The sequence below is a fragment of the Oryza glaberrima genome, chromosome 3 (assembly GCF_000147395.1).
Source record: "Oryza glaberrima chromosome 3, OglaRS2, whole genome shotgun sequence".
NCBI classification, from domain to species: Eukaryota; Viridiplantae; Streptophyta; class Magnoliopsida; order Poales; family Poaceae; genus Oryza; species Oryza glaberrima.
In genome coordinates, this window is record NC_068328.1 from 31,580,930 (window position 1) to 31,605,913 (window position 24,984).

Here is a 24,984-nt window from a genome sequence, read left to right on the forward strand (position 1 = left end):
ACAATGTCGTCACTTAAGAGGTTTCTTTTTTTCTCCGGTTACACACTTTTCTGGTTCTTAATTACTAACTCGATGTTTTGCAGATTAAAACAAATAAGTCAATTACAGTACTGACTGTCCTTAACCTTGTAAATTAATAATCGCTTCTGTCATTACAAAAAAAGAAGTCGTTAGTCGTCCATTACATACGAATTCCCTCCCCTAACTCAAAGGACAAAATTGAATGAAAAAAATTCAGCCTTATTTAATATATCTGAAAGTGCCTTAAACTACATCTCAAAATAACAAAAGGTATCTTAACCAAAAAGTTCAGACCAAAAACACATCGAATTCCACAATAATTTGTTTTTAGGAGTGTCTATACACTTCAGGCGACTGAATTTTTCAAAAATTTCCATCACTTTTTCTACCACTTGGATGATGAAAATCCAATGGTTATCATTACTCACCAACTACTTATTACTTATCACTCTCAATGATTGAACAATAAACCGTTCTAACATACAAAAATTTACAAAACTACATGAAAAACATTAACCCATAAAAGTGTACAAAGTTACATGCAAAAAATTCAAATTATGTAAAATTAAAATAAAACCAACAACAAAATTGCGGTTAAAATACGACTAAAATTACAATTTTTTAGCCGCCTGAAAACTAGCAAATCCCTTGTCTTTTTAGGGGGAAAAAACTCCTTTCCCCTGAACAGTATCTCAGTCAAAAGAAGAGATATCATCGATCGGCTCTTTGATTTCTTGGCACCCTTACACCCAACGACATGGACGTGGCATGATCACCAGGCAGTCAGGCACCAGCGGATGGCCACTGTTGAGGTGACATGTAGCTTAATTAGCTAGATGCAAGTACAACTTTGAGCTGCTTTTTCTCGCAGACAAATTAAAAGGCATAAAAGGATAGCGTATAGTAACAAACTATAGCTTAGCTTTGTACAAATTAAAAGGCATGATGTTGCTCTGAAGATTCGTCAAGACAGCAAGAGGATTCAAACCCCATCGATCGATCAGTGCATGACTTGGACCAAGCTCTCATGCATTTATAAAGCCATAGAAGAATACCCTTTTAATTGCTCCATGGACTCCTTCACACTCATATATATATATAGCTAGCTTTGCTCCTTGCAAAGAAAGGCCAATATCTCAAGAGAGCTAGCTAGAGCTCCATTTACAACCATTACAAGATTGCATCAGAGAAGATATCTTCATAGATAATTGTTGGAGCAAGAACACAAGAAAACACATAGGTTCAATTATAATCGATCGTGGAGATGGTGACCAGCAAGGAGTTTGCAAGGGATCAGGCGGCCATGGATCAGAAGATCAAGAGCGACGTCGGCGAGGTGGTGCTCGCCGGAGACGAGGAAGAAGACGGGGACGTGGTGCTCCCGGGGTTCAGGTTCCACCCGACCGACGAGGAGCTCGTCACGTTCTACCTCCAGCGGAAGGTGGCGAGGAAGTCTCTCAGTATAGAGATCATCAAGGAGATGGACATCTACAAGCACGATCCATGGGATCTCCCCAGTAAGTGCATCCCCAATTAATTTGACAAATAACCTCAAACACAAATCATTTTCAAAATAATTGAGCTAAATTCTGTGTTTGTGTTTGAATGAATGGAATGATTTTGTGCAGAGGCGAGCACGGTAGGTGGAGAGAAGGAGTGGTACTTCTTCTGCCTGAGAGGGAGGAAGTACAGGAACAGCATCAGGCCCAACAGGGTGACGGGATCCGGGTTCTGGAAGGCGACGGGGATCGACCGGCCGATCTACTCCGCCGCCGTCAACAGCAACTCCGGCGAGTCGATCGGGCTGAAGAAGTCGCTCGTCTACTACCGCGGCAGCGCCGGCAAGGGCACCAAGACCGACTGGATGATGCACGAGTTCCGCCTCCCGCCGGCGATCGCCGCCGCCGACGCCTCCCCGTGCATGCAAGAAGCTGTAAGCACGCACTCCCATGCTCTCATGCTTGTTCGTTCTCCTTCTCCATCGTCGTCAAGGCCTCGTGTACTCGATCCCATGTACGTATGAAGTGCATTCGTAATGGGAGAATTACCCAAACTCAGCCTGGACGAGAGAGATGGAGAATTACCCAGACTCAATCTGGACGAGAGAGATGGGTCAGGCTAGAGGGATACGAGCAACCAAACACACCATATCCATATCCGGTTCTCCTCATCTGTGACAGATCACAACTACGTACAATTTGATAGTGTGGAGTACAATATCATCTGCAATACTTTACATCACCAAATCGTCTTAATATTTTTTTTCAAGCTAAGTTCAGCAGTTCTTTCGAGATTACAGGCCTCCTTTTGAACGAAGAAATTTTGCGAAAATTCTACAAAAATTGAACTAATCCATGTGAAAGTCCTACTGAAATTCCCACGTTTTAAAGGAGTACTGGACATCCTCTCACGTTCTGACGTGTTTCTAGTATTCTACCGATTGCCATTTCTAACCGATAAGAGTACAGCCTCCTAATAGCATTGACCTCTAACTTGTGCACTTCTGACTGAAAAAAATGCAGGAGGTCTGGACCATCTGCAGAATCTTCAAGAGAAGCATCACCTACAGGAAGCAGCAGCAGCAGCAGGCCTGGAGGCCGCCGGCGCCGGCGCCGGCGACGGTGACCGTCAAGGCCCCACCGCCGGGGGACTCGAGCTCCAACACCGGCAGCTTCGAGTCGGACGGCGGCGGCGACGAGTTCATGAACTGCGGCCTGACTCCGGCCATCTCCCAGCAGCAGCAGCACGGCGGCCGTCATCAGATGATGAGCACGATGAGCTGCAACGGCGGCTACTTCTTCAACGACGGCATCCATCACAGCCACAGCCACCACAAGCTTCATAGTCAATGGGGCTCCCTACAAATGGCGCCGCCGGAGCCGAAGCCGGAGCCGGAGCAGAAGCCTCTGAGCTCGCCGGCGATGACGATCGCCTTCCATCAGAACGACCATGGCTTCCCCGCCGCCGCCGCGGATTTCTACAAGGATGGGTACTTGGAAGAGATTGCGAGGATGATGGAGGTGGCTGATCCAAGTCCAACAGGATTCTATGACTGTAGATATTGATCAGTAGGAACAGGGTTTCAGAAAATAGATGCTAGATATGCAGAATTCGCCGACAAGAACAGTGCCCCCTTTGTGTGAGAGGCTGACATGTAGGGCCCATGCTGCAGAGGCTGCTATCACTATTAGTCTTGTACTTTTGTTTTCTGATCTAATATATACACTCCAGATGGGATGTGAACTGTCATACAAGATACCTGATTGTTACTTGTGTTCTTGTGTCTGTGATGAACTGCTGGCTATATGCATACTACACCTGTTTCAAAATATAAGTGATATTGGCTATACAATTCATAGATAATATCTCTTAGATTTTGAGATGGAGGTAATATCTCTTAGTACTTAATGAATCATTTTTTGGGGTGATCATGACGAATGATGTTATTGCAACAGCAATGTGCAACTCCCTTTGTAACTTACCCATCTCACTCAGGTGTACATAGGCAACTACTGTCAATGGTTAAATAAAAGTTGGCTAAGGAGAATAGCTGTAACTCTGGTAACATACTCAAGAATCAATTCAAAGGTAATAACATAAGTGCTTTGTCACTGAGATTTGATTAAATTCACACAAGTCATTCAAAGCTGCACACGTATGCGCAGACATAACCATCTGCAACTTGCGTGCGACGTAGACATTTGATCTGGTGTAAAGATTTGTCATCAGTGGACAAAATGTTGTTATAAGTTGTAGAATTGCACATAAACAAATCATGGATCATTTTCAGAATTTCTTGTGCTGACTCCTAATTTGACTCTTCCAGCACCCTAGAGGGGATCAACTGGATTACTATCAAGCTGGTGTCCAGGTGATTCAATTCAATGTATCTGAATCACCTGATGAGTGACAGGGGGTGAAACTGTAAAAAATTCCATAAGAAATCCTTTTCAGGTCACCTCTATGAACAGTTGTGCGAAAAAGATGTGTACAACCATTCTGGATGCTGAATGTGACTTCCCGGAAAATTATATCACCATCTTGAAGCTAAAATGGCACTAAGAGCCATACCACATGAACAGAAAACATCCAGCCATACGAAATATTTATGTGTGATATTTAATGTGTTAGGATAACCATGGAAGCGGACAACCAGAATTTGTGGCTTCTCTGACCAAGGAAACTAGAGTTGTGTTTAGATGTAAAGTTAATAAAATGGTTTGAGCTAGCAGTGATAGACTAGAAACAGTCCAAAACAGAACCAACAGAATTGGTGACACAATGGTAAAAAGACAAATTTGTATTGAGCAAAGGCACCATCGAATATACTCCCTCCGTTTCAAAATGTTTGACACCGTTGATTTTCTAACACATGTTTGACCGTTCGTCTTATTCAAAAAAATTTGTGAAATATGTAAAACTATGTGTACATGAAAGTATATTTAACAATGAATCAAATGATATGAAAAGAATAAATAATTACTTAAATTTTTTGAATAAGACAAATGGTCAAACACGTACTAAAAAGTCAACGGTGTCAAATATTTTGAAATGGAGGGAGTAGTACACAGCAGGATAAAAAAGTTGTTTGATTCTGTTTGCATCTATTCTGAAGACAAACAGGTATGTGTGTTCATTTATCTATGATGTGCCGCATATGACAAATAATCAGCTGGAATAAAACATGAATATATAACAGGAAATATCAGAAACCACCCCGCAATTTACACTAAAAAGAACCACTGCAAAAGGAGAGAAATATGATTCAGCAGTAGCAGCATAGTTCAGAATGTCACACCTCAGCTATATTTGAAATCAGCAATGCTGATTTTTCTTAAAATACAATTGTCTTAATACAAAGAAATTGACAGAAACATCATTTCTGGGGACTACCTAGTAGGCTAGTACCTGCTGGAGGACAGCAGAGGGAAGCAGGACTGTGCAAAACACACCAATTAGGAAGATGGCAGCGGAAAACCATACCATACCAGAAGCTTAAGTACCTCTTGGTGGATGAATATATCATGTAATAGCAGCGACACATAGGTAGTTAGAAGTAGATGCGGCAGTATCATTTTCCTCTCCTTCCAGCCCAGAAAGCTGAGATGTGTTTCCACTAGAGCATTTTCTGCCAAAATCATCAAATGAGAAAGAAAATCGCACCACACAACCATGTGGATAAAATAGTACGATCACCATGTAATTTAATATAAAACGAAAGGAAATTCGAACCTTTGTGAAAGCAATTTCTCATCAGATAAAGCCTTCTCAAGCCTCTCCTCGAATGGTGTTGCGTGCCAACTCACCTTTTGATCCTAATTATGTAACAAACTATAGATAAGGTATTTTTATATGTACATATGAGAAAGTAAGAGAAGCAGAAGCAGACTTTACTTCTTTGTATTTGTTTGTTGAGTTGGGAATGCCATTTCCATCCCACCATTTAGGAGTGAAAGTATCTGGTTCTGTGTCTCTCCAGTGAGCAGCGACCAATCCAATAATAGGCCTATCTTCTTCTGAACTCTTAGCAGAATGAGATCTGTCACTTGTCAAGGGCTCATCCCTGAACACCTTTGGATTTGGAGGCTTTAACCACTGTGACAAGCTTGGGAATTCAACCTCAGAATCATTTCCTTTGAGCACCTTCTTTCTGCTGGAATGAACTAGCGGCTCACTTTTAAGACATTTCTCCACAGATTCTGTGCTTGAATTCTCTCTTCTCTTATTACAGGATGATACTGAACCCTCAGAACTCTGGAATAGGGAACATTCATTAGATATTGAAAGTTCAACAGAAACCAAACTGTCATTCTTTGCATACTTGAAATCCTCATCTGATATATTGGGCTGACAGGATTCTAGTCTCAATTTTTCACAGCTTCCAGAGGCCTCAACAGAACTCACAGCTTCATATGTATGCTCTGAACAAGTCCTAGTATTGTTCTCATTTCTCAGCTCTTCCTGGTCAGGTGCATGAGTTGTAGCTGGTGTCTGTATCTCAGCAGTCGCTTCTGAAGGAGTTGAAATGGGTGAAGATTTGGATTCAACCAGGTTGATATCATCCCTACATGTGAAAGACGGTGAATCTAAGGCGGTTAACTTGTTCCCACAGTTGATTGCACTGTCATCATTGCCCACAACCTCAACTTCTATGCTCTTGCACACAGCTTCAGAATCATTCTGGTTTGATGCATCGCACTCTTTCCAAGAAGAACTGTCATAGTTAAGCAGAACCATCGAAATATTAAATTAATCTATTCAGTCATTGCAGCAAAAAGGAAGCCACCAGCCTCATCAGAAGTTGGTAAAAGGATGAAGGCATTGGCATTAGTAGCGAATAGCACAAGGTTGGCATACCTCATAGCATCAGGTAAAATGGAGCTCTGATGAGACCCTGATGGAGTTTGGCAAGCCTCAGCCTTCAGCCCTTCCATGAATTGTAAGTCATCAGAAATGGCAGGAAGACATGTCAAATGTGTTTGACTTTGGTCAGTATTTTCTGTCCCTTTTATGATTTCATTTGTAGCTTCCACCAATGCATCACGGTGTATGAGCAAACGGACCTGTTGACACCGGTGAAAGTCAGTCTCTCTACCAAAATCAAACCTACTGGAAAAGGAATAACAGATAAAAAAATCGTTATTACACCTCCACTCTGTAATCTGTATTGCCTAATGTACAGCAACAAATTCAAATTCTCATGTAGATAGGTTGGGTATGACCTATGAACAGCATCGTACATTCAAGACCAATGGAACAGGTTGTTATTCCAATTTAGAAACACAACTGGTCGCACAATTCTAACAGATAAACAACAGCCACAAGGGTCAAGGGATATATTAGTTCTTTTTGAGGTTAGAGTAACATGTAAGTATCTACCGCCTAGAGAACAATGCTCCTTCATCATTGTTGTTTTATAGAAAAATGACGAATATAATATAGTTAACCGATCAAAAGGTCCTTGGTTGACTACGAATCACAGTGGGGATACTAGTTGTCAGTCATCCAAATTCTGGCTCAAGTGGCATGATACTTGAGTGAGATTTTCAAAAGGGCGAAGAACTACTCATGATAAATAATGGGAAGAAATTAGCGGTGAATCGGAATGCGGAATGGGAATACCTCGTTCTTGTGCTCCTGATCCACCTTCGTCCTCTCAGTGATCCCGTTCGCTCCCAAGCTCGTACTATGCTCAACCCTCGATCCCTCATCTTCACCCAACAAAAAAAATCCAAACAAACCCAAAAAAAGAAAAAAGATCAGCACGAATAAATGACAAAATTGCTACATCACAATCCAGAAATGATCGCGATAATAAGTTCAAAGAGAGGCGCAAAAAGGGAAAAAAAAACTCTCCAGAAATGTACCTTCTCGCAAGAATACAGCGGAGAGCGCGTTCTTGGACGGCGGCCTCTTCCTCTCCCCGACCTGCCTCACCACGAAACACAACACAAACAATCAACCCAAAATCCGAAATCGAAGCACCCCGCAACACACCCCCCACCAACAGCTTCCCCGCCGCCGCCGCATACCTTGGGAGCGTCCACCGGCGGCGAAACGGAGGGAGACGAAACCAGCTGGTCGCGTTCACGTTCGCGTCGCCCCTCGCCGCTGTACCCGGCCACCCGGAAGCAGCCGAGCAGCCACCCCATCATCCTCCCCCTCCTCCTCACCGCGATGCAGCCGCCGCCGCCGCCGCCGCCGCCCTCCCCCGAGAAGCCGAGCCGTGGGCGCGGGGCGAAGCTTTCATCCGCCTCGAGGAGGAGGAGGAGCAGCAGCTGCGCCCCAAGTGGCAGGCAGGAGGAGGAGGCGAAGGTTTAAGCAGGAGGAGGTGGTGGGGATTTGAAATTTAAAATCGAGGCGGAGGAGGCGGCGGCGAGGGAAAAGAAAAACGAGGCCTGCGGAGTTTGCGACGACCGCGTGAGCCTTTTTCAGGGGCTTTTTCTTTAAAATTGGAAATGAATGATTAACACAAGATGGGGTTTATCACTTTATCTCTCTTTTTTTTTTCTCTCTCTCTCACTGGATGGGAGCGATTTTAGGGGGTAATAAAGTGTTGCTTGTGAAATGGATTATTATGAAATTATGATTGGTGTTAATTTTGCCAATATAGTGGCTCAAATACGATATAGGGGGAAATAATTGGGAATGAACTGTGTGTGGAAGGTTCTAGATGTTCTCAAAAGTATCAGCGCGAGTTGCGAAATCTCAAGATGAAATTTAGTTTGATTGGAATTTTTTTTTTGTTCTTTTTACTTCTTGTATGGTGTTTTATACTTTTATTGCTCTCTGTATGCTTGCTTGGGTCCCAATCACAGACTGACTACTCCCTCCGTAAAAAAAAAAAAAAAGACAAACTTTGGTTTCCGTGCCCAACGTTTGACCGTCCGTTTTATTTAAAAAATTATAAAAAAAATCAAAAATACAAGTCACGCATAAAATATTAATCATGTTTTATCATCTAACAACAATGAAAATATGAATTATAAAAAAATTTTATATAAGACGGACCGTTAAAGTTGGACACAGAAACTCAGGGTTCCCTGACTTTTTTTTTGAGACGAAGAAAGTACACTTTTTCAGGTTTCAGCAGATAAATGCCTTTGTTTGGACTAGTGTCAAACTCTACTAGTACTTCCTTTCCAAAAAAAAAAAAAACTCTACTAGTACTAGTCTTTTTCCATCTAGGAATATGCAGCAGTTCATTCTAGAATTGCGTTGGAATTGACCTGAAAATTTCGACAAGGGTGCAGGAAAGGTACTACAGTTTAAATTTGCCCCAAGATTGGATGATTATCTTTTGCAAATGGAAAAAGTACACCGCAAAACCGGATACAATATATCCCCCAACTTATAAAACCGTGCAAACTAAGTCTCTAGACGGTTTTGACATCGGTTTATCCGACGTGGCGGCTGAATCAGCATGGGACCCACGTTGATCCCACATGTCAGATGTCAGGATGCCACGTCGGCAAGGCAGCCTCTCCCTTCTTCCTCTCCTTTCCTCCTCCCCCTCTCTCTCTCTCTCTCCCCCTCCCCCACTCTTCTCTCTGGACTGGGTAGGCCGGCAGACCAGCTTTGCCGGTCACTCCCGCCCTCGCCTCGCCGCCCACTCGCGCCGCAGCCGCAGGCACCCCTCCTCCTCCACAAGTAGCAGATGGCGTCTCGTCCTCCTGCCACCGCGCGCGCGTTCCGAGAGTCCAGGGCGGCGTTCGATCGATTGATTTGATTTGGTCCGGTGAGGCGACGCCATTGTTGCGACCAAGAAACCGTGGACGCGTGGTTGTGGAACGCGGCGTGGCGAGATGTAGGCCGTGGTGGCGGCGACTTCTAGAGCCTGGGTGGCCTCCCCGCGGCGGCGGCATGTCGCCTCGTGTTCTTCTTCCCCGATGACGACGACTCCGTCGTCTCTCAATCGATGCACGGTCGCCGGCGTGCTGCCGCTCGGCATTCGCGGCGGGCGCATGCTGCTCGCGCCCCCACTTCTGTGGAACAGCGGCGCCGCGACGAGGAAGATGGCGGTGGCGACGGCCGCGGCGGCCTCGCCACCGGCGGAAGGTGGCGGGAAGGCGGACGGCAGCGCCGTCGCCGGCGGCGTTTCGCGGACGATGCAGCTCGGAGCCATGATCCTCGTCTGGTACCTCCTCAACATCTATTTCAACATCTTCAACAAGCTGGTCTGCACGGGCATCCCTCCTGAAGCACCGGTGCGCCGCCGCCGCGTCGCCGCACTTCGTGTACATGTCAACCAGCGCGTTCCACGCGACGAAACCCAGAGCAACCTTCCTTTCCGCGACGCGCCGGTGCGCCTCCCGACCCAGCGCAAGGTCTCCAATTTGCGTGCACGCCGAGAACGCGACGGCGGCGGCGGCGACGATGTCGATGCACACGCCACTATCATCCGCCATGGCGAAGAAAAGCACCACAGCCTCGTCCAAGAACCCGTGCCTCGCGTGGCTTGTCACCATGGCCGTACAAGAAACGAGCGCCCACGCGGAGGCGAGCTCGCCGTGTGCGAGGTAGAGCTCGACGAGCCCATTGCGGACGGCGGTCGAGGCCGAGCTCGGCCGCGCGTGCCTGCACGGCTGGCACCGTTCTCGCTGCTGCGGCGGCGGCGGCGACGACGGTAGCGGTAATGGATAAGGCGTTCGGTGGCAGGGCGAGGAGCGGCGAGGTCGACGATGGCCGCCGCCCACGGCGAGGTCCCCGTGGAGGCGGTGGTGGCCGACGCATGGAGGAAGCGGAGCGGAGCCTGAGCGGGCAAGAGGTGGTTGGGCTTCTCGTCGGAGGTGTGGGTTCCGAGGATGAGGCGGTGGGAGCGGGTGGAGTCCGGCGACCGGGAGCAAGGCGTAGGCGGCGGAGGGGGGGAGCAAGGCGGCGGCGGCGGCCTCCACTCTGCCCCAGCCTCTCCGCTTCGGACTGAGGCCGCCGTGGTCGCCCCGTCCTTGGCGCCGACGAGGAGACCATGAGCACCGCCGCGCCGAGAGTCTCGCGCTCACGCCGCCGCCGTGGAGGAGAAGAGGACGGACGGCGACGGCGACCCTATCCCTGCTCGGAGCCGCCGCCGTGCCGTCGACATGCGTCGCCGCCGCCGCTCCTCCCTCGTCTGCACGCCGCGCCGCGCCGCTCCTCCCCCGCCCGCGTGCCGCGCTGCTCCTCCCCCGCCCGCGCGCCGCGCCGCGCTGCTCCTCCCCCGCTCCGCCCTCGTCGCAGCCGCAGCCGCCGCCCCCGCCGCCTCTTCGCTCGCCGCCACGTCGCCGGCCGCCGGACGTCCTCCTTTCCCACGTCGCTCCGGCGACCTCTTCCCCCACCCGCCGGCCGGCTTTGCCACTTACCGCTGGATAGGGATGATGACGTGGAGGAAGGGAGAGAAGGGGAAAGAGGTAGGGATGATGACTTGGCACGCTGACATGTGGGGCCCATGTGAATCTCACGCTGACTCACCCACCACGTAGATTAAAACTAGAGCCGGTCCATATACTATCTGCAGTTGGGCCATACTAGCTGTAGAGGGGTTTCCGGCCCATATACTGCCTGCCTAGTACTCTCACAATCACAAAACACAAGAAATTTCATTTGCTCCTCTGGAATCTCAAATGCCAAAGGTTCAAAGGTATAGTTCGTGCCTCTGAAGTCTGAACCCTCCATCATCTAGAATGTGAGGCGAAGGTTCAAATTCAGTCTTCAGATATGATTGCTTGTTTCAATTACTAGCTAGCTGCAGCTAATCCTAACTCAATCTAACAGAAATAGATGCACTTGGACTACAATTCCTTTATTACCATCATCATACACAACAACCAATATTCCCTTCAAGACATACAGATACAGGTGGATGAGCAGCATTCTGATCCTATGATCATTTTAACATATGCTCACAAACAGCTATGGACGTATACTACAATCTGAATATAAATCAACTATGGACAAAAGCTTGTGAAGCAGCGCAAAACGGAGGTAAGGTCGCACCTTTGTTACCTCGGTCACTTTACTATATCTTTGAGGAGCATGTGTGGAATTAGATCTCTGTGGCTTGAGCTGCTCGCGATCCCGCTAGGGCTCGTTACTACATCTGGTGTGGTTTGTTATTCCCAGGTTTCCATCCTAGTTCACGAGCTCTTTCTTCCCACAAAGCAGTCAGTTTCCTTTGTTCAACCAATGCTTCTGATGATTTTTCCCGGGCTTCTTCACATGTATCCATACCTGAACTGCATTTGTCAGCCTCCTTTTGATATTGTGAAGCTAATTTTTTCGCCTCCAGCAATTTTACATCTGCTTGCTGCTGAGCTTGTGTTGCCTCTTCTTCTCTCTGCTTCAGTTCTTCTATGAGTAGCTCCGTGAAACTCTTCTCTGTTTCTTCACCAGACGCACGGCTCTTAACATCCTTGAATTGTTTGGAACAGTCTGCAAATATCAAAAGTAACCACAATCAGTGAAACTGCAGCCCCTAAACAACTGCAAAACATGTCTATAAAAGATAAATTTCAAAAGGTGATTGTCATGTTTATTGCGAGCTTAGATCAAATGAGGTAACAATGTTCATTGTCAAGATAATGATTCAGGGAAGAATTAGAGTTGCTACGATAGAGGCTAAGGTCACTGAAACAATTCTCATGAGGCTGTGTTTGGCACAGCAAGTTCCCATCTCCTTCCCTCGTTTTCCGCACGCACGTTTTTCAAACTGCTAAACGGTGCGTTTTTTGCAAAAAAAAGTTTCTATACGAAAGTTGCTTAAAAAATCATATTGACCCATTTTTTTTAAAAAAAAAGCTAATACTTAATTAATAACGTGCTAATGGACCGCTCCGTTTTCCGTGTGTAGAAGATTGGTTCCCATCTAGCCCAAGCGAACTCAGCCTGTTAAGCCTCCAATTCTTTTTGGACTTTGTTATTTCATACTACTACTAGATATTATGAATGAGCAGCTAAAGAGTTTCAAACATTTGTTATTTCATCAAGAATACTCATAAAAGTATTAAACCTTTCATTTGTTAGAGGAGAAACCTAAAAGAGCACTACAAAACTATTCTTCCTTGTCATTCATCATAGCCCGAATCGATGTAGGAGAAAAGGTAAACACATCACAAAATATTTCCTTTTGTAAGCAACGGCAGTCCATCTGACGCTTGTAAAACATAACACTACAACAGCAGAAGCAACGAAACAGGTAGGGATTGGCTCACTTTGATCATTAAGTAACAATCTTGTATAACAAACTAACACCCATAGTAACAAAGTAGTATCCTTTTTTAGCATACCCACGAGCTATATGTTCAATTCAATCTTGTCCAGCATCCAACTTTCTTTCCACCACTAAAATCTAATTGAGCTCCTAAGTAACTCCAAAATTATTTTCTCCCTCAGTTTTCAGCAAAATCTTAAAGTTAAGTGGAACAGATTCTGCCAAACAATCACTAATTCAGCCATCACAAGCCCAACACAATTTTTTTTTCAGACAAGGAACGCTAAACTCAACAACATAGAGAAGCTACAGATCTCCGAATCTACACGCTCATATCGTGCTACTTGGTTGCCAACCTATCATCAACTAAACTAAATTCCTTTGCGACATGTCAATAGCAAAATGTAAAGCTACTACAAGAAGCCGCAATGCTAAGCTCTGAAGACTAAAGAAAAGAAGGAAAGCACAAAAAAAAAGGAATAGAGATATCGGATCCGAGCAGCGGGCGGGTAATGGCTGGATGAATGAGCTCCCGCATGTCAACAAGATCTGGGAGGAGAGTGAGCACCGACACGGACCTTCGGGGAGCGCGAGCAGCGGGCGGGCGTCGCAGTCGCAGTCGCACGCGGGACACGCCCCCGTGGAGCGGCCGAGCGCCTCGCTGGCGTGCCAGTAGAGCTGCGGGCCGACGATGTAGGCGGCGAGGCCGAGCCCCAGCAGCGCCACCACCGCGGTCACCAGAGCCGGGCTGGGGCCCCACGACGAGGAGGAGGAGGTTGAGCCGCCCGCCATCGCCGACGCCGCGCGCGCGCGCGAGGATGGCTGCTGCTGGTATACAGTTGGGTGTCTCGGCGGAGGGGAGGCGGCGGCGCGGGGAGGTTAAAGGAGTAGGAGTGTGGGGGGAGTGGAGATGGACCGGACGCGGTCGGTGGAGGTGGGATGGGAGTGTGGAAGTGGAGAGTGCAGACGGGCCCGAACACGATATGAGATGGGATGGGATCGTGGGATGGTGGTGGGTTCGGCGGCAGCCGGCCTGGACGAACGCAGTTGTGAGTTGTGTGTGACCAAGTCAGCCAAACAGGTAACAGGGTCCAAGGTTTAAGCAAAAAGCACACCGAATTCCGCGGAAAATGAGTGGTTTTTTATGCTCTCAAGTCTCAATGTCTTGGTTACCCTCAACCTATTCGGGACTATAACATAAGTTATGATTTGCTTGCTTGAGGATGGCTAAGAAATTCTTCCTCCGGGTTGATAATATTTATCGTTTTGGACAAGAGCACGATCTTAAAAAAAAAGTAACTTTAACAACTATTTTCTATTATAATATATATAGAAATATCAACAAACATATAATTTTCTTAAAGTATTTTTTTAGAAATTATTTATAGTCAACTATTTTAAAGTTTGACCTTACCCTTATTCGAAACGGCTGATATTATCAGCTCGGAGGGAGTAGTTGGTCACAAGTGTGACATGTTAGCTCTAAATTCGAGATTGTGATGTATGAGTCCCAATAGTAAGAAAGTGTGTTATGATACAGTTGTGGTAGTGAAATAAACACATGCCTGAGAAAATGTAGCATGACTAAAATGTGACGTAGTAAAATGAAGCAATCAACCAGACACCCTCTAATCGTGCACGTGCAATAGACGTATCCGCATAACACATCACACGAGACATAAATCCATTTAAAATTTATTGTTCTTTTTCACAATATAAATCACACATGAAAAAGGAAATTTTTATAAAAGAACGATAACAACAAGCAGTCAAAGTGAGATATGTTGTTACTGCAGCTTCATGGTGAGATCATAAGCTCAAAGTGTTGTTGTGACTAGGGGATGCAACTGGTATGGCTACTTTCCGTCTGTTTAGACTTTTTTCGATTCGAATTTTTTTATCGGAAACAAAAACGAATATAATAATAACACTATCGGCCGGTCGGAATCAGAAAACACTATGTGGGACCAGGACATATATTACTATTATAGAGCTAGTTATATGCCATTCTTATTTAGAAAATATCGTGTAAATATACCATGTGACATGGATTATATATACTGCTATCCAGTTCATCGCTCAATTTTCTACACACCTTTACTATGACAAATTTCATAGACAATTCATTCTTATGTCTATGCTCTTATGCTAACATCGAGGTTTCACAATCTCGACGAAATCTGAATGGATTCTGTTAATTTCGAATATTTTGAGGCGGCTCGAAATATGCATCTGATAACAGTTTTATGTGAAAATAGTAGAAATTCGTTCAGAATTAACAAAAAATATGAATGTCTCTATTGGGCTCGAAACTCACTTGCCAATCTTGAAAACCTGGTTAACATGCGTGGAACTTGGGAGTAGATTTTCGACACGCTAAGGCTCTTTTTGGCACAACTCCTAATTCAAGATTTTTTTTAGCTGAGAATTTCTGGCTTCGTAAAGCCATGGATATCCACGATTGCGTTGATAATATTTTAGACTAATGTTTCTATTTTAGGTAAAATTTAAAAATTTTAAACTACTATAATTTAGTAACATATAAATTTTAAATCAAACACAAATAAGATATCTATACGCCATAGCTATATGGTGAATGGTCCTGGGCTTCGACGTGGCTTAGGCTGTGTTTGGATTCAAACTTTGAATCCAAATTTTTAACTTTTTTCATCACATTAACCCATCATACACACAATTTTTTAGTCACATCGTACTAATTTAAACCCAAACTTACAACTTTGGAAGAAACTAAACACAGCCTTAGACAGTTTCATCGTTGCCAGATCACCACTCGTCGATCTCTATGCAAGTGGACCCCCTATCCTCAAAACACCCGTAAAAAAAAAAAAATCCAAAATCAATTGAGGAAAAAGAGGATCGCGCCGGCCGATACCTCCATCGTCTCCAAAAACTCCAAACCCCCGCTTGAAACCCACGACGACGACCGCCACCACCACCACGGATCATTCCGCCGCCGTCGCCGCCACGCGCCTCCCCTCCAGTCAACGCTAGAACCCGCCCTCGACCTGCCATGGACCCATCTCCCGGCCTCCAGCGCCGGCCCGCGGCGGCCGCGGCCGCGGCGGTGAGGGGGGAAGGCGCGGAGCCTCCCCGCGGGCAGCGCGTCCTCCACGGTGACATCGACCCGCCCCCCAGGGCGCGGCCGGCGGTGCAGAAGCTGGCCATCGCCGCCATCGTGGTGCTCGGGTGCCTCCAGTTCCTCCCCGCCACCCACTTCCGCGACCCCGCCGATCCCCAGCGGAACTGGATCCCCTTCGACCGCTCGCGCAACCCGGTGGTATGGATACGATACGATACGAAACGGCCGCTGCTGCGCTTCACCCCCCCCCCCCCCTACTGCCTCTCTCACTCTCGCTTCATATAGCTCTACTCTTTTGTCCATTAATTTTTGCCATGTTTGAGCTCCGGGAGTACCATTTCTGGAATGGTGATACACCAGTTACATTATCATGCTCAGGCTGTTACATTTTCACGGTGTAATGGAATATTTTCTTTTAATATGCCTTTTTCCCCCTTATCCTGGAGGTGAAAATTGGGTTTGATATTGAAATGCGAAATGTGTGAACAAGACATTTTTGGTACTTCCTCCGTCCCCCTAATATAAGAGATTTTGGTATTTGCTTGCACTGTTTGACTATTCGTCTTATTAAAAAATTTAGAATTATTATTTATTTTATTTGTGACTTACTTTATTATCCAAAGTACTTTAAGCATAATTTTTTATTTTTTATATTTACACAAATTTTTTGAATAAGACGAGTGGTCAAACAGTGCAAACAAAATGTCAAAATCCGTTATATTCGGGGACGGAGGGAGTAGTTGGTGGCAGCGTGACTTAAACTGGGATTGCTGTGTCATGCTAGATATCTCAGGAGACGGTATTGTTTTGGTCAGAGTTAGGGGAAAAGACAAATTTCTTGATGTACTGATGGTTCCTTTTGCAGGATTTGCCCGATGAGGTTGGAAGCGTTAATGTCTTTTCTTGGATAAGCTGTCTGGATCTTCGGACTCTTGCTGTCCTGACAAATTCCACCATATCCAGCTCAAGGTTCTGTTTGATTTCAGCATTTGTAACTAATGCATATTTCAAATAACTATAGTGATAGCAAAAGGATAAACTCTGTTGCTATTGGATATTATTATTCAGTGTTCATTTGCACTGTTAATGATATGGAACTAATGACGAAATCTGTTTTCATTCTCAAGTTTTTGTTTTCTGATGTAATTGTCTTTGTTTAACAGTGATCCCCATAACATATCCTTCAATTTCTTAATACCTGAAAGAGGCACAGATAAATCGCCCTACTACAAGCTAAAAGCAGTACTGCCTGATTCGAATGTTACTGTTGCTAGGTGAGGGGGAAAAAAACTAAAACTCTACTTTTATCCTGGGCATTGTTGCACCCTGATTCCTGTTTCGTTACATTACAGTCAAAAGAAAATCGAGGACAAGCTAAACGTTGCCACTCCAGAAGGAAACCTCTTTTGGTCATTCCCCAATGAATTGTCACCCATCATTATTGGAACGACTCAATTCTCACAAAAGAGATATGTCTATATCTCAGCGGACTCAATTGTAAAGGTACTTACACTTCTCTATATGTGATCATTTACTCAAACCTGTCATTGAGTTCTCTGAAAAAATTAATAGTTGAAGGATTGAACCCGTATAGACTATCATGCGAGCATTAGTGCCAGGGACAGTTCCATGCAATTGCTGATCTAATGGCTTGTTCACCTTTTTCAATCATTTCAACTTGTGATAGTGAACCATAATTCTGATTTTTATGTGGAATACATTGAATACAAATCTACCAAGTTTCTTCAAAGACATCACTTTGCTTGGCTAGCATTATCAGAAGTTTATTTTATAAAAAAAGTCAAGAGTATGGAACTAAATCTGTGATTCCATGACTGGTGCAACAGTTGCTTCAAATAGTCAATTAGGAAACAAAACCCTGCATATGTAAGTGAGTAGTAATTGAGTATATTGCCATGGCTGTGTTCTTTGATGAAGGACATAGAAGCTTTTGAGCATTGAAATGTTGTGTATCCAACTCAAACATACAAAAACCATACATATGTTTGGGTTAACTTATGTTAATCGTCAATCTCCTCCCAGGGAAAAATTGAAGATCTTGGTCGCATCGATTTAGGCACTTATGCTATTGCTGCTGTTGAAGATTGTACCAAGCGCATTGGTGACTATGTTAGTATAGATGTTCTGAATGCCGTTCAGAAAACAGCTCCGAAAAATTTGGTGTATACCGAACCTTATGACAAGGATGCATGCTTACTTGATTTTGATGTGCTTGTGGTGGAGCCACGCAAACTACGGAAGGACCTGATTGATTCTATCATGGTGTGGTTCAGGGCTTTCAGTCTAGCCAATCCAAGGTCAGTGACTCACATTCTGTATTGGGCAACATCCACCATTGCCAGATCACCATGCACTCAAACTCATTCAAATAGCGCACTGTTTGTCTGTGGACTTTCCATTTTTCAGGGATCAAATTAGGTTGGCAGTAACATTGGCCTTGTATGACAATTATCTGAAGCTCCCTTCCAATTGGAAGCGCGCAGATGCTAACTCAGACATACTGAACTACAACGGGCCAAAGAATGTTTGCTCTGAAGGTGGACGTCAGCTTCAAGAAGAAGGCAATGGCGATGAGTGGCAACTGTACCTTGATCAGAAATCCCTTGCCGTACTTGGTTAACTGAACAATGGCATTTCATCCAACAACCTGCACGGTTCTCTGTTGCTTGGTTGTTGGGAGCTGACGACCACCGTGAGAAATACGCTTCTTGTTAACCTGTCACTTGCTCGTGAAAGGATTGTGTTTTGATTTTGTACTCAGTAGACTGATTTGTTTCTGCTAAGCTTAAAGAATGTTCGTTTCAGAGGAATATAAACTTCAGTTCAGCCTTGTTTTGCTTTCTCCTTTCTCTTGCATTTGACATATCCTGTACAACACTACAACTTGACTACACAAGTCCATTCGAGTATCCAGCTGCTGACATTCTTGATGGCACTCTTTTGACCTGCGCACAAGGCTGAATCCGAGACTTAGCCGCGCTCAATTGTTCCACTAACATAGCCAAGCTGCTCAAGCTGGCATAATTTAGTTTCTACATTATTGCCATTACATAATTTACAGCTAGATTGCTAGTACTATGGTACATGCTAGTATATCACAGCGTACATCACAGGAAATCCCAGACTGGAATGGTGTACTGGCTTTGATCCGTGGCTTGGTGACCCAGTTGAGGATTGCTGCTAAGAAACTGCAATGACTGGATGTCCGGAGGTGGGGCCTACACGAAAACACGGCATGCGACCTACTATTAATTTTTGTTAAGCAATTTTATATGATCAAAAAACAAAGGTTAATTCCACTACAAGAAAAGTATCAAATGAGATCATGGGACAGAGTGATAACAAAAGGTTGATTTAACTATAACACACCTACATGAAAATCTTCAAGGGAAATATGTGTATACTCAACGAACACTTGTAGTCTTAGCCTAGTAATTGCTAATGGAATCTGTGAAAGTGAAATCCCTTGGGAAGGGAACATGGGTGTAAGTTATAACAATCACCTGGGGGATTTGTGGACCGCTATGAAAGGGTGGTTGCTGTAGATGAGGTTGCTGGAGAGGAGCAGGTGCTGGTTCCTGCAACTGTTTTGGAGTTCAAATTTGCAAGTTATAAGAAGAACAAAATTGACACTTCTCTTCAGCCATTCATCAATGTAGTCAATGCTCCAATTACCTGCCCAAATGGTGATATGCCAGGAAATCCCTGAAGAGAGCTAAGTCCGAATTGCTGTGCAATATACGGTGCCTGTATATGTGAAGCAACAATATTCAGTACATGGGTCATACAGAGTACAACTACAAACTACAGTTATCACCGTCTGCACTCTGTTCATCAAAACTGGGGTTTAGGACTGGAGAAAGCAGAAAGCAAATATAAATGTTACCTGCATTATATGGCTTGTTGCAAGAAATTGACTGGTTGGAGTTCTCAGATGATTTGGAATGTCATTTGATATTGTAGGAGGATCAACCCTAAGCGGAACTTCAGCCTCCTCAGGCTCCGGTAGACCTACAACATTTTAATAAGATCAATCCTTGATCTATATAAAATCTAGTTCTGAAGAAGCTTGGATGAAGAACAAACCTTGTCTACCCTTTTTCTTCTTATTTGATTGAAGAGGACTTTGCTGCTGCCGACGCGCATCTACATTTTTAATTTTCTTAGTACTTACTCTGCGAGTTTCACTGTTGCTGGCTTCATTCGGAAACAAATTTGGCTGTTGAACTTTCAGTATAGTGTTCAATGAAGATTTATCATGTAACTTTGCTTGCAATAGAAGTTCAACTTGCTCTATAAACTGATCAAATTGGCTCTCCATGTATGTATAAGCTTCAATATTTTCGGCAGCTTTTGCTGCAATTTTGTAGAACGTTCGATACAACATGCTGTATCGTTTAGACAACAAGAACCTGGGATCTTCATCTACAGCTTCAAAACCATAGTTCTCCCTCGGAGATTCACTCTGAGCATCCTTTCTCCATCTTTTCAAAATGTAGTGTGGTGGAAGTTCTTTAATATTTCTTACCTCAAGAACTTTCAGTACATGGCAACATGGAATACCTGTGAATTCAAATTTCTTACAGCTACAAACAACCATACATTCTGATGAGTCAAATCTAACAAAATGGTCACGGGGCCTGTTTTTGACAGTTACCTCATACTCAGATATTGGTCCAATCTCACCACAGCAATAAGCCATGCAAGTCAAGGTCAGTTCAAATTCCAACCTGAACATCTCAAAAAGTGTAGGAGTATATGCATTAGCAGCTTGCCAAAGCATCCGCAGAGGTGCTACTCTCTGTGCCATTTGAACCCCAAGGTAGTCAGCTTGTTGTTCAGCTAGGCGTTTGTTCTCCAAAAGTTTGTCATAATTGTTAAAGAAGGATGGGAAATCCATTTCTTTCTTTAGAAGATCTGCCAGTATAGCATCAGTGTTATTATCACTTCGGAGTGCGGCTGCAATATCTGCACAGAATGAATCACGTCCATAAGGTAAAGCCCATCTTTCTCTATCTGCATACAATTTACCTAGCCACTCATTGTCCTTTAGATTGTACTTATCTGAGAGGATTTCCCAGCTTGACAAGAAATCCCCCTCCTCCTCATAGCCATACAACCACCTGCTAAAATCGTCTGCAAAAGTTTCCGAGACTTGGAAGGCATCCCTTAATATCTTAGTGGCATTTTTATATAAATGAATCAGTGAAAAGCGCTGGGTGGTCCTTGGCCAAACAGAAGCAACTGCTTCACTGATTGCTGTAGATTGATCGATCATAACTGTTTTTGGTTGCTTGCCACTCATTGCAGATTTGAAAGTTTCAAACAACCATTTGAAGGATTCAACTGATTCATCATAAACCAATGCTGCACCAAATATGACTGGCTGCTTATGATGGTTAACACCAATAAACAACAATAGAGGCCTACTATGATCACTTGTGCTATATCTTGTGTCAACACACAGTACATCACCAAAGTAGTGGTAATCCAGAATCGACTTAACATCTGCCCAGAATACATTTGTCAACTGGTCATCTTCATCCACTTGGATGGCATAAAAGAAAGAAGGATGTTCACCTTTCTTCCTCTGCAAATATTCATAAATTGCCTGGGTATCACCTAATTGCATATCTTTGGTGTGCCTTGTCCTTACATAATTTTTATAATCATTTGGTATCAAAACAACTCTTGGTGGATCTGGAGGCTGCTGTAACTTTGCTAATAACTTATGTGATCTCAGAACCTGGATGTCCACCAAAGGAGTTTCAAGATCATGATTATGATCAGCCACATACTCAGTCACTACATATTTGCCACTCACAGTGATTTTAATAGTCATGTGTGCCAGACAACCAGTTCTTGTTTCTGGCCGTGGCTTCTTGGGATCAGTACTGACACTTTTAGAGCGGAATCCCTCTTTAGAACAGACATATGCCCGAGATTTTGTAGTATTTGTTGCTGTTTTTTCCAACCATCCTTTTCGGACGCTGAACCCCACAGTTCCAGCATAGGTGACATAGCAGTCATAGGCCTTGTCTTCATTCAGGAAAACCATTCCAACTTTTGGTTCTCCTCCAGGTCCAGCAACTACTTCCATTTCTGGATCTGGTTCTCCTTCAATTATTTCATCTTCTTTACTCTCACCCTGGACCAAAGAAAACAACTGTATGTGTTAAAGCAATGAGGAATCGAATATAAAGAAGTGGTTCATTTGGAATTTTTTTGGGGTTCATTTGGAATTAATAATGTAAAGTTTAAAGTATAAGCCATTGTTCCCTTTTGTCACCCAATCAAAAATAAGACGGAGGACACAAACAATTAGCTTCAATGCAGCATTGCAGAGAAAAAACTTTTCAAATAAACATACATCATTTCACAAGTGGGTCTTACCTTATCTTCTTTTTTGAGATTTTGCTTTTCAAGACGTTTAGAGCGCCTTTCCGAAGGTTGCTGCAGTGGTTGCCAATTCATGAATACAAGAAAATACAACAAGATGGCATAAATGAAATATCTATGTGGAACCAATACAGAATTAATGTATAGTTTGTGCAGCTGATGCCAAGAAGTGTCACAGAATACACAGTTTGTTTTGATATTAACCCCAGAGAAGTGAACAATTACATTGGTATGCAATAAAAGATTTGTGTATTGCTAATAATTCCTAGTTCAGTAACAAACACAAACTGTGCAAACTACAAATGAAGTGATAGTGCATTCTTTCCAAAAAAAAAAAGGAAATTTATATGCCAGTTTGCAAGTGAGTATATCAAGTGCAGTGAGTTGTAAACTGAGTTGTGTGACCTCTAGCTTCTGAGGTACTAACTGCTAGATACCAGATGTGTACTATTTTGGCTCTTCTCATTGGCTAATTAATCACGTACTAAAATGGAAAAAAAATACAAACAGAGCATCAGCAATATCCATTAGTAACATGGAAGGGAAGTTACCGTCAGTCCTTCGCTTGACAGAAATCTACCTCCATCACCACGTTTTCGTCTTTCAGCCAAAGCTTGACGTGAGGCGATCTGAAAACGACAAGCATATACTTACCAAGTGAAACTAGTTAACCGATGTGCATGTACCAACTACTGTTGGTATATATCCAGACAATTCAACACTTGTAGCACATGCTTATGTGTTGACATTTCTAGCACAAATGTATATATCCTCACATGCTTTTGTTGAAATTTGAAAAACTATCTGAAATCCTTAAATATGATTAACCTTGCATGCATCACGTATGAAAATGTGTGTGCATGACCTAGCGACATAAATATCTTATATTGCCTGGGCACAATGGTCAGCTTCCAATCACTACAAGAAAAATGACAGCATATATTTCTATCCAAAGCTATATATTGTTCCTGATTTCCAGTTGTGGGCTACAGCGCTTTGCCGCTTTCCTATTTGGATCACTATCCAGTTGAGCGACTGCTAATCATTTTGAGACAACATTGAGTTCAGAACTCTTGACATATATATATGCTCATTTGCATAAATAAAGCATAGCTACCTGTGCAGCTTCTATTAAGTGTGTGACTAGTACAAAAAAATAACTTCCTTCCCTTTCTATGTTAAAAGACATGACGACCAGTAAAATGTCACGTATCAAGCTTCTTACTTTCCATCTTATCAGTGTTCAGTGGTGCCTACATACATTCAAATCTACCCCCTCAGTAATTTATATTCATCTTTGTCACAGCTAATAACTAACTCCAAATATTTTACCTTGGCAGGCCTTGCCGAAACAGGTCTGCTCTGTCGCTTTGAGAGGTACTTACTAACTATCTTCTTCCTCTCCTCATTAGTGTACTGTGATGCCCTCAAACCGAGTTCCCTCAGCACACGTGCCTGCAGGGCATTGCCCTCGGCATCTGCTTTCCTCGGCCTTCCCCTCCCTCTCTTTTCCTGCACTTCCACTTGTACCTCCTCTTCCATTTCCTCCTCCCCTTCCCCTTTCTGCTCCTCAACATCATCACCATCTTGCGCCACCACCTCGTCCTCCTTTTCGGCCTCCAATTCGACAACAGGCTTCTCATCCTTCTCTGTAACATCCTTTTTAGTCCTACCCTTCTTAGAACCCCTCATCTTGCGCGCCTCTTGCCCGTTATTTGGGACTGCTGTCCCGACACCCTTCTCCGCAGAGCTCTCCACTTCAATCACCTCTGAGTTATTTTTCACAGGGTTGGGATTCCTCTTATTATTGGCGCCCCTCTTCCTCTTGCCTGCAGCACCATCCTGCACCTCCTCCTCTTTCAACTCATCCAAACCATTTGCCTTGTTCCTCCGATTGGCGTAATTTCCTCTGGAGCAGAGGAACCTCTGCATGATCATGACGCCATTACCAACCGATCGGCGATTGGAGCCCGTGCGCGCCTTGAACCCCACCCTCTCGCCGTATCCGTAGTAGAACCCCTTGGCGGCGTGCACGGATTCGAACTCCATCCCCATCACCGGCACCGCCGCGGCCACCTCCCCCTCCCCCTCCCCGCACGGCGCCACCTCCACCTCGTGGTTGTGCTCCACCACCAGCTTCGACACCCTCCACTTCCCCCCGACCGCGTCCTTCTTCACCACCTCCATCATCGCCCTGCACCTCTCCTCCACCCCCACCCCCACCCCCACCCCCGCCGCCGACGAAGGCGCTGCCTCCTCCTCCTCCTCCTCCTCCTCATCAGCATCAGCAGCGTCCCCGCCCTGACGGAGCGAGGGGTCCGCGTCCGCGGCGGCGTGGTCAGCCATGAGCGGGGGGGCGAGGCGAGGCTAGGGTTGGGGGGGATTTGAAATGGCGCGGGGATTTGGGCGGCAAGCGGGCGGCGCGGGGGGATTATATAGTGATCGGAGATGGGAGGGGAGATCGGGTGTGGGGAGGAGGCGTCTTGCCTTGGCTGCGGCGGCCGGCGAGAGGAGGCGAGAGAGTGTGGGGGGAGCTGGGTGTGGGTGCGGGGCGAGAGGGGATCCGAGGGAGACCGAGAGGCATCTACTACTCCGAGATGCGGGTACACGGGCTCTGTGACTGACAGGGGTGGCCCACAGGGGGTATGGCCCGCGTGGCAGTGGGGGTGGACTTGCCGGTGAGTGTGACGTTTTAGATAGGCGGCGGTGGGGCTCGTGGCGGCGACCGGAGGTGGGCGACAGTGTGGTGCCAGTGGGGGCG

The 24,984-nt window shown here is 45.0% G+C and overlaps 5 protein-coding genes across 6 annotated transcripts; 2 read left to right on the forward strand and 3 right to left on the reverse strand.

The window, feature by feature from the left end:
- Positions 1 to 1,083: 1,083 nt before the first annotated feature.
- LOC127767711 (transcription factor JUNGBRUNNEN 1-like) lies at positions 1,084 to 3,279 on the forward strand. The gene is made up of 3 exons (XM_052293142.1): positions 1,084 to 1,538; positions 1,650 to 1,954; positions 2,544 to 3,279. The coding sequence occupies exons 1-3, from the start codon at positions 1,286 to 1,288 to the stop codon at positions 3,084 to 3,086; spliced, it is 1,101 nt and encodes a 366-aa protein (XP_052149102.1). The 5' UTR covers positions 1,084 to 1,285; the 3' UTR covers positions 3,087 to 3,279.
- A 1,244-nt stretch (positions 3,280 to 4,523) lies between these two features.
- Positions 4,524 to 7,884, reverse strand: LOC127767710 (protein JASON-like). The gene is made up of 7 exons (XM_052293141.1): positions 7,554 to 7,884; positions 7,389 to 7,449; positions 7,144 to 7,232; positions 6,379 to 6,584; positions 5,416 to 6,235; positions 5,254 to 5,336; positions 4,524 to 5,149 (listed from the first exon to the last, which is right to left on the reverse strand). Exons 1-7 carry the CDS (start codon positions 7,674 to 7,676, stop codon positions 5,044 to 5,046), a joined length of 1,488 nt encoding a protein of 495 aa, XP_052149101.1. The 5' UTR covers positions 7,677 to 7,884; the 3' UTR covers positions 4,524 to 5,043.
- Positions 7,885 to 11,275: 3,391 nt separating this feature from the next.
- On the reverse strand, positions 11,276 to 13,667 carry LOC127768154 (uncharacterized). The gene is made up of 2 exons (XM_052293689.1): positions 13,282 to 13,667; positions 11,276 to 11,925 (listed from the first exon to the last, which is right to left on the reverse strand). Exons 1-2 carry the CDS (start codon positions 13,493 to 13,495, stop codon positions 11,588 to 11,590), a joined length of 552 nt encoding a protein of 183 aa, XP_052149649.1. The 5' UTR covers positions 13,496 to 13,667; the 3' UTR covers positions 11,276 to 11,587.
- Positions 13,668 to 15,569: 1,902 nt separating this feature from the next.
- LOC127766509 (uncharacterized) lies at positions 15,570 to 18,655 on the forward strand. Its single transcript, XM_052291568.1, has 6 exons — positions 15,570 to 16,001; positions 16,669 to 16,772; positions 16,967 to 17,077; positions 17,156 to 17,306; positions 17,847 to 18,121; positions 18,231 to 18,655. The coding sequence occupies exons 1-6, from the start codon at positions 15,735 to 15,737 to the stop codon at positions 18,442 to 18,444; spliced, it is 1,122 nt and encodes a 373-aa protein (XP_052147528.1). The 5' UTR covers positions 15,570 to 15,734; the 3' UTR covers positions 18,445 to 18,655.
- Positions 18,624 to 24,778, reverse strand: LOC127766506 (protein FAR1-RELATED SEQUENCE 4-like). 2 transcript variants are annotated; one of them, XM_052291562.1, is made up of 8 exons: positions 23,556 to 24,778; positions 22,775 to 22,852; positions 22,218 to 22,277; positions 19,911 to 21,972; positions 19,711 to 19,835; positions 19,500 to 19,571; positions 19,328 to 19,402; positions 18,624 to 19,042 (listed from the first exon to the last, which is right to left on the reverse strand). In XM_052291562.1, exons 1-8 carry the CDS (start codon positions 24,567 to 24,569, stop codon positions 18,932 to 18,934), a joined length of 3,597 nt encoding a protein of 1,198 aa, XP_052147522.1. In that variant the 5' UTR covers positions 24,570 to 24,778; the 3' UTR covers positions 18,624 to 18,931. The 2 variants fall into 2 exon arrangements, with proteins under 2 accessions (XP_052147522.1, XP_052147521.1); XM_052291561.1 differs by having other exon boundaries at positions 19,328 to 19,408; positions 23,556 to 24,776.
- Positions 24,779 to 24,984: the final 206 nt, after the last annotated feature.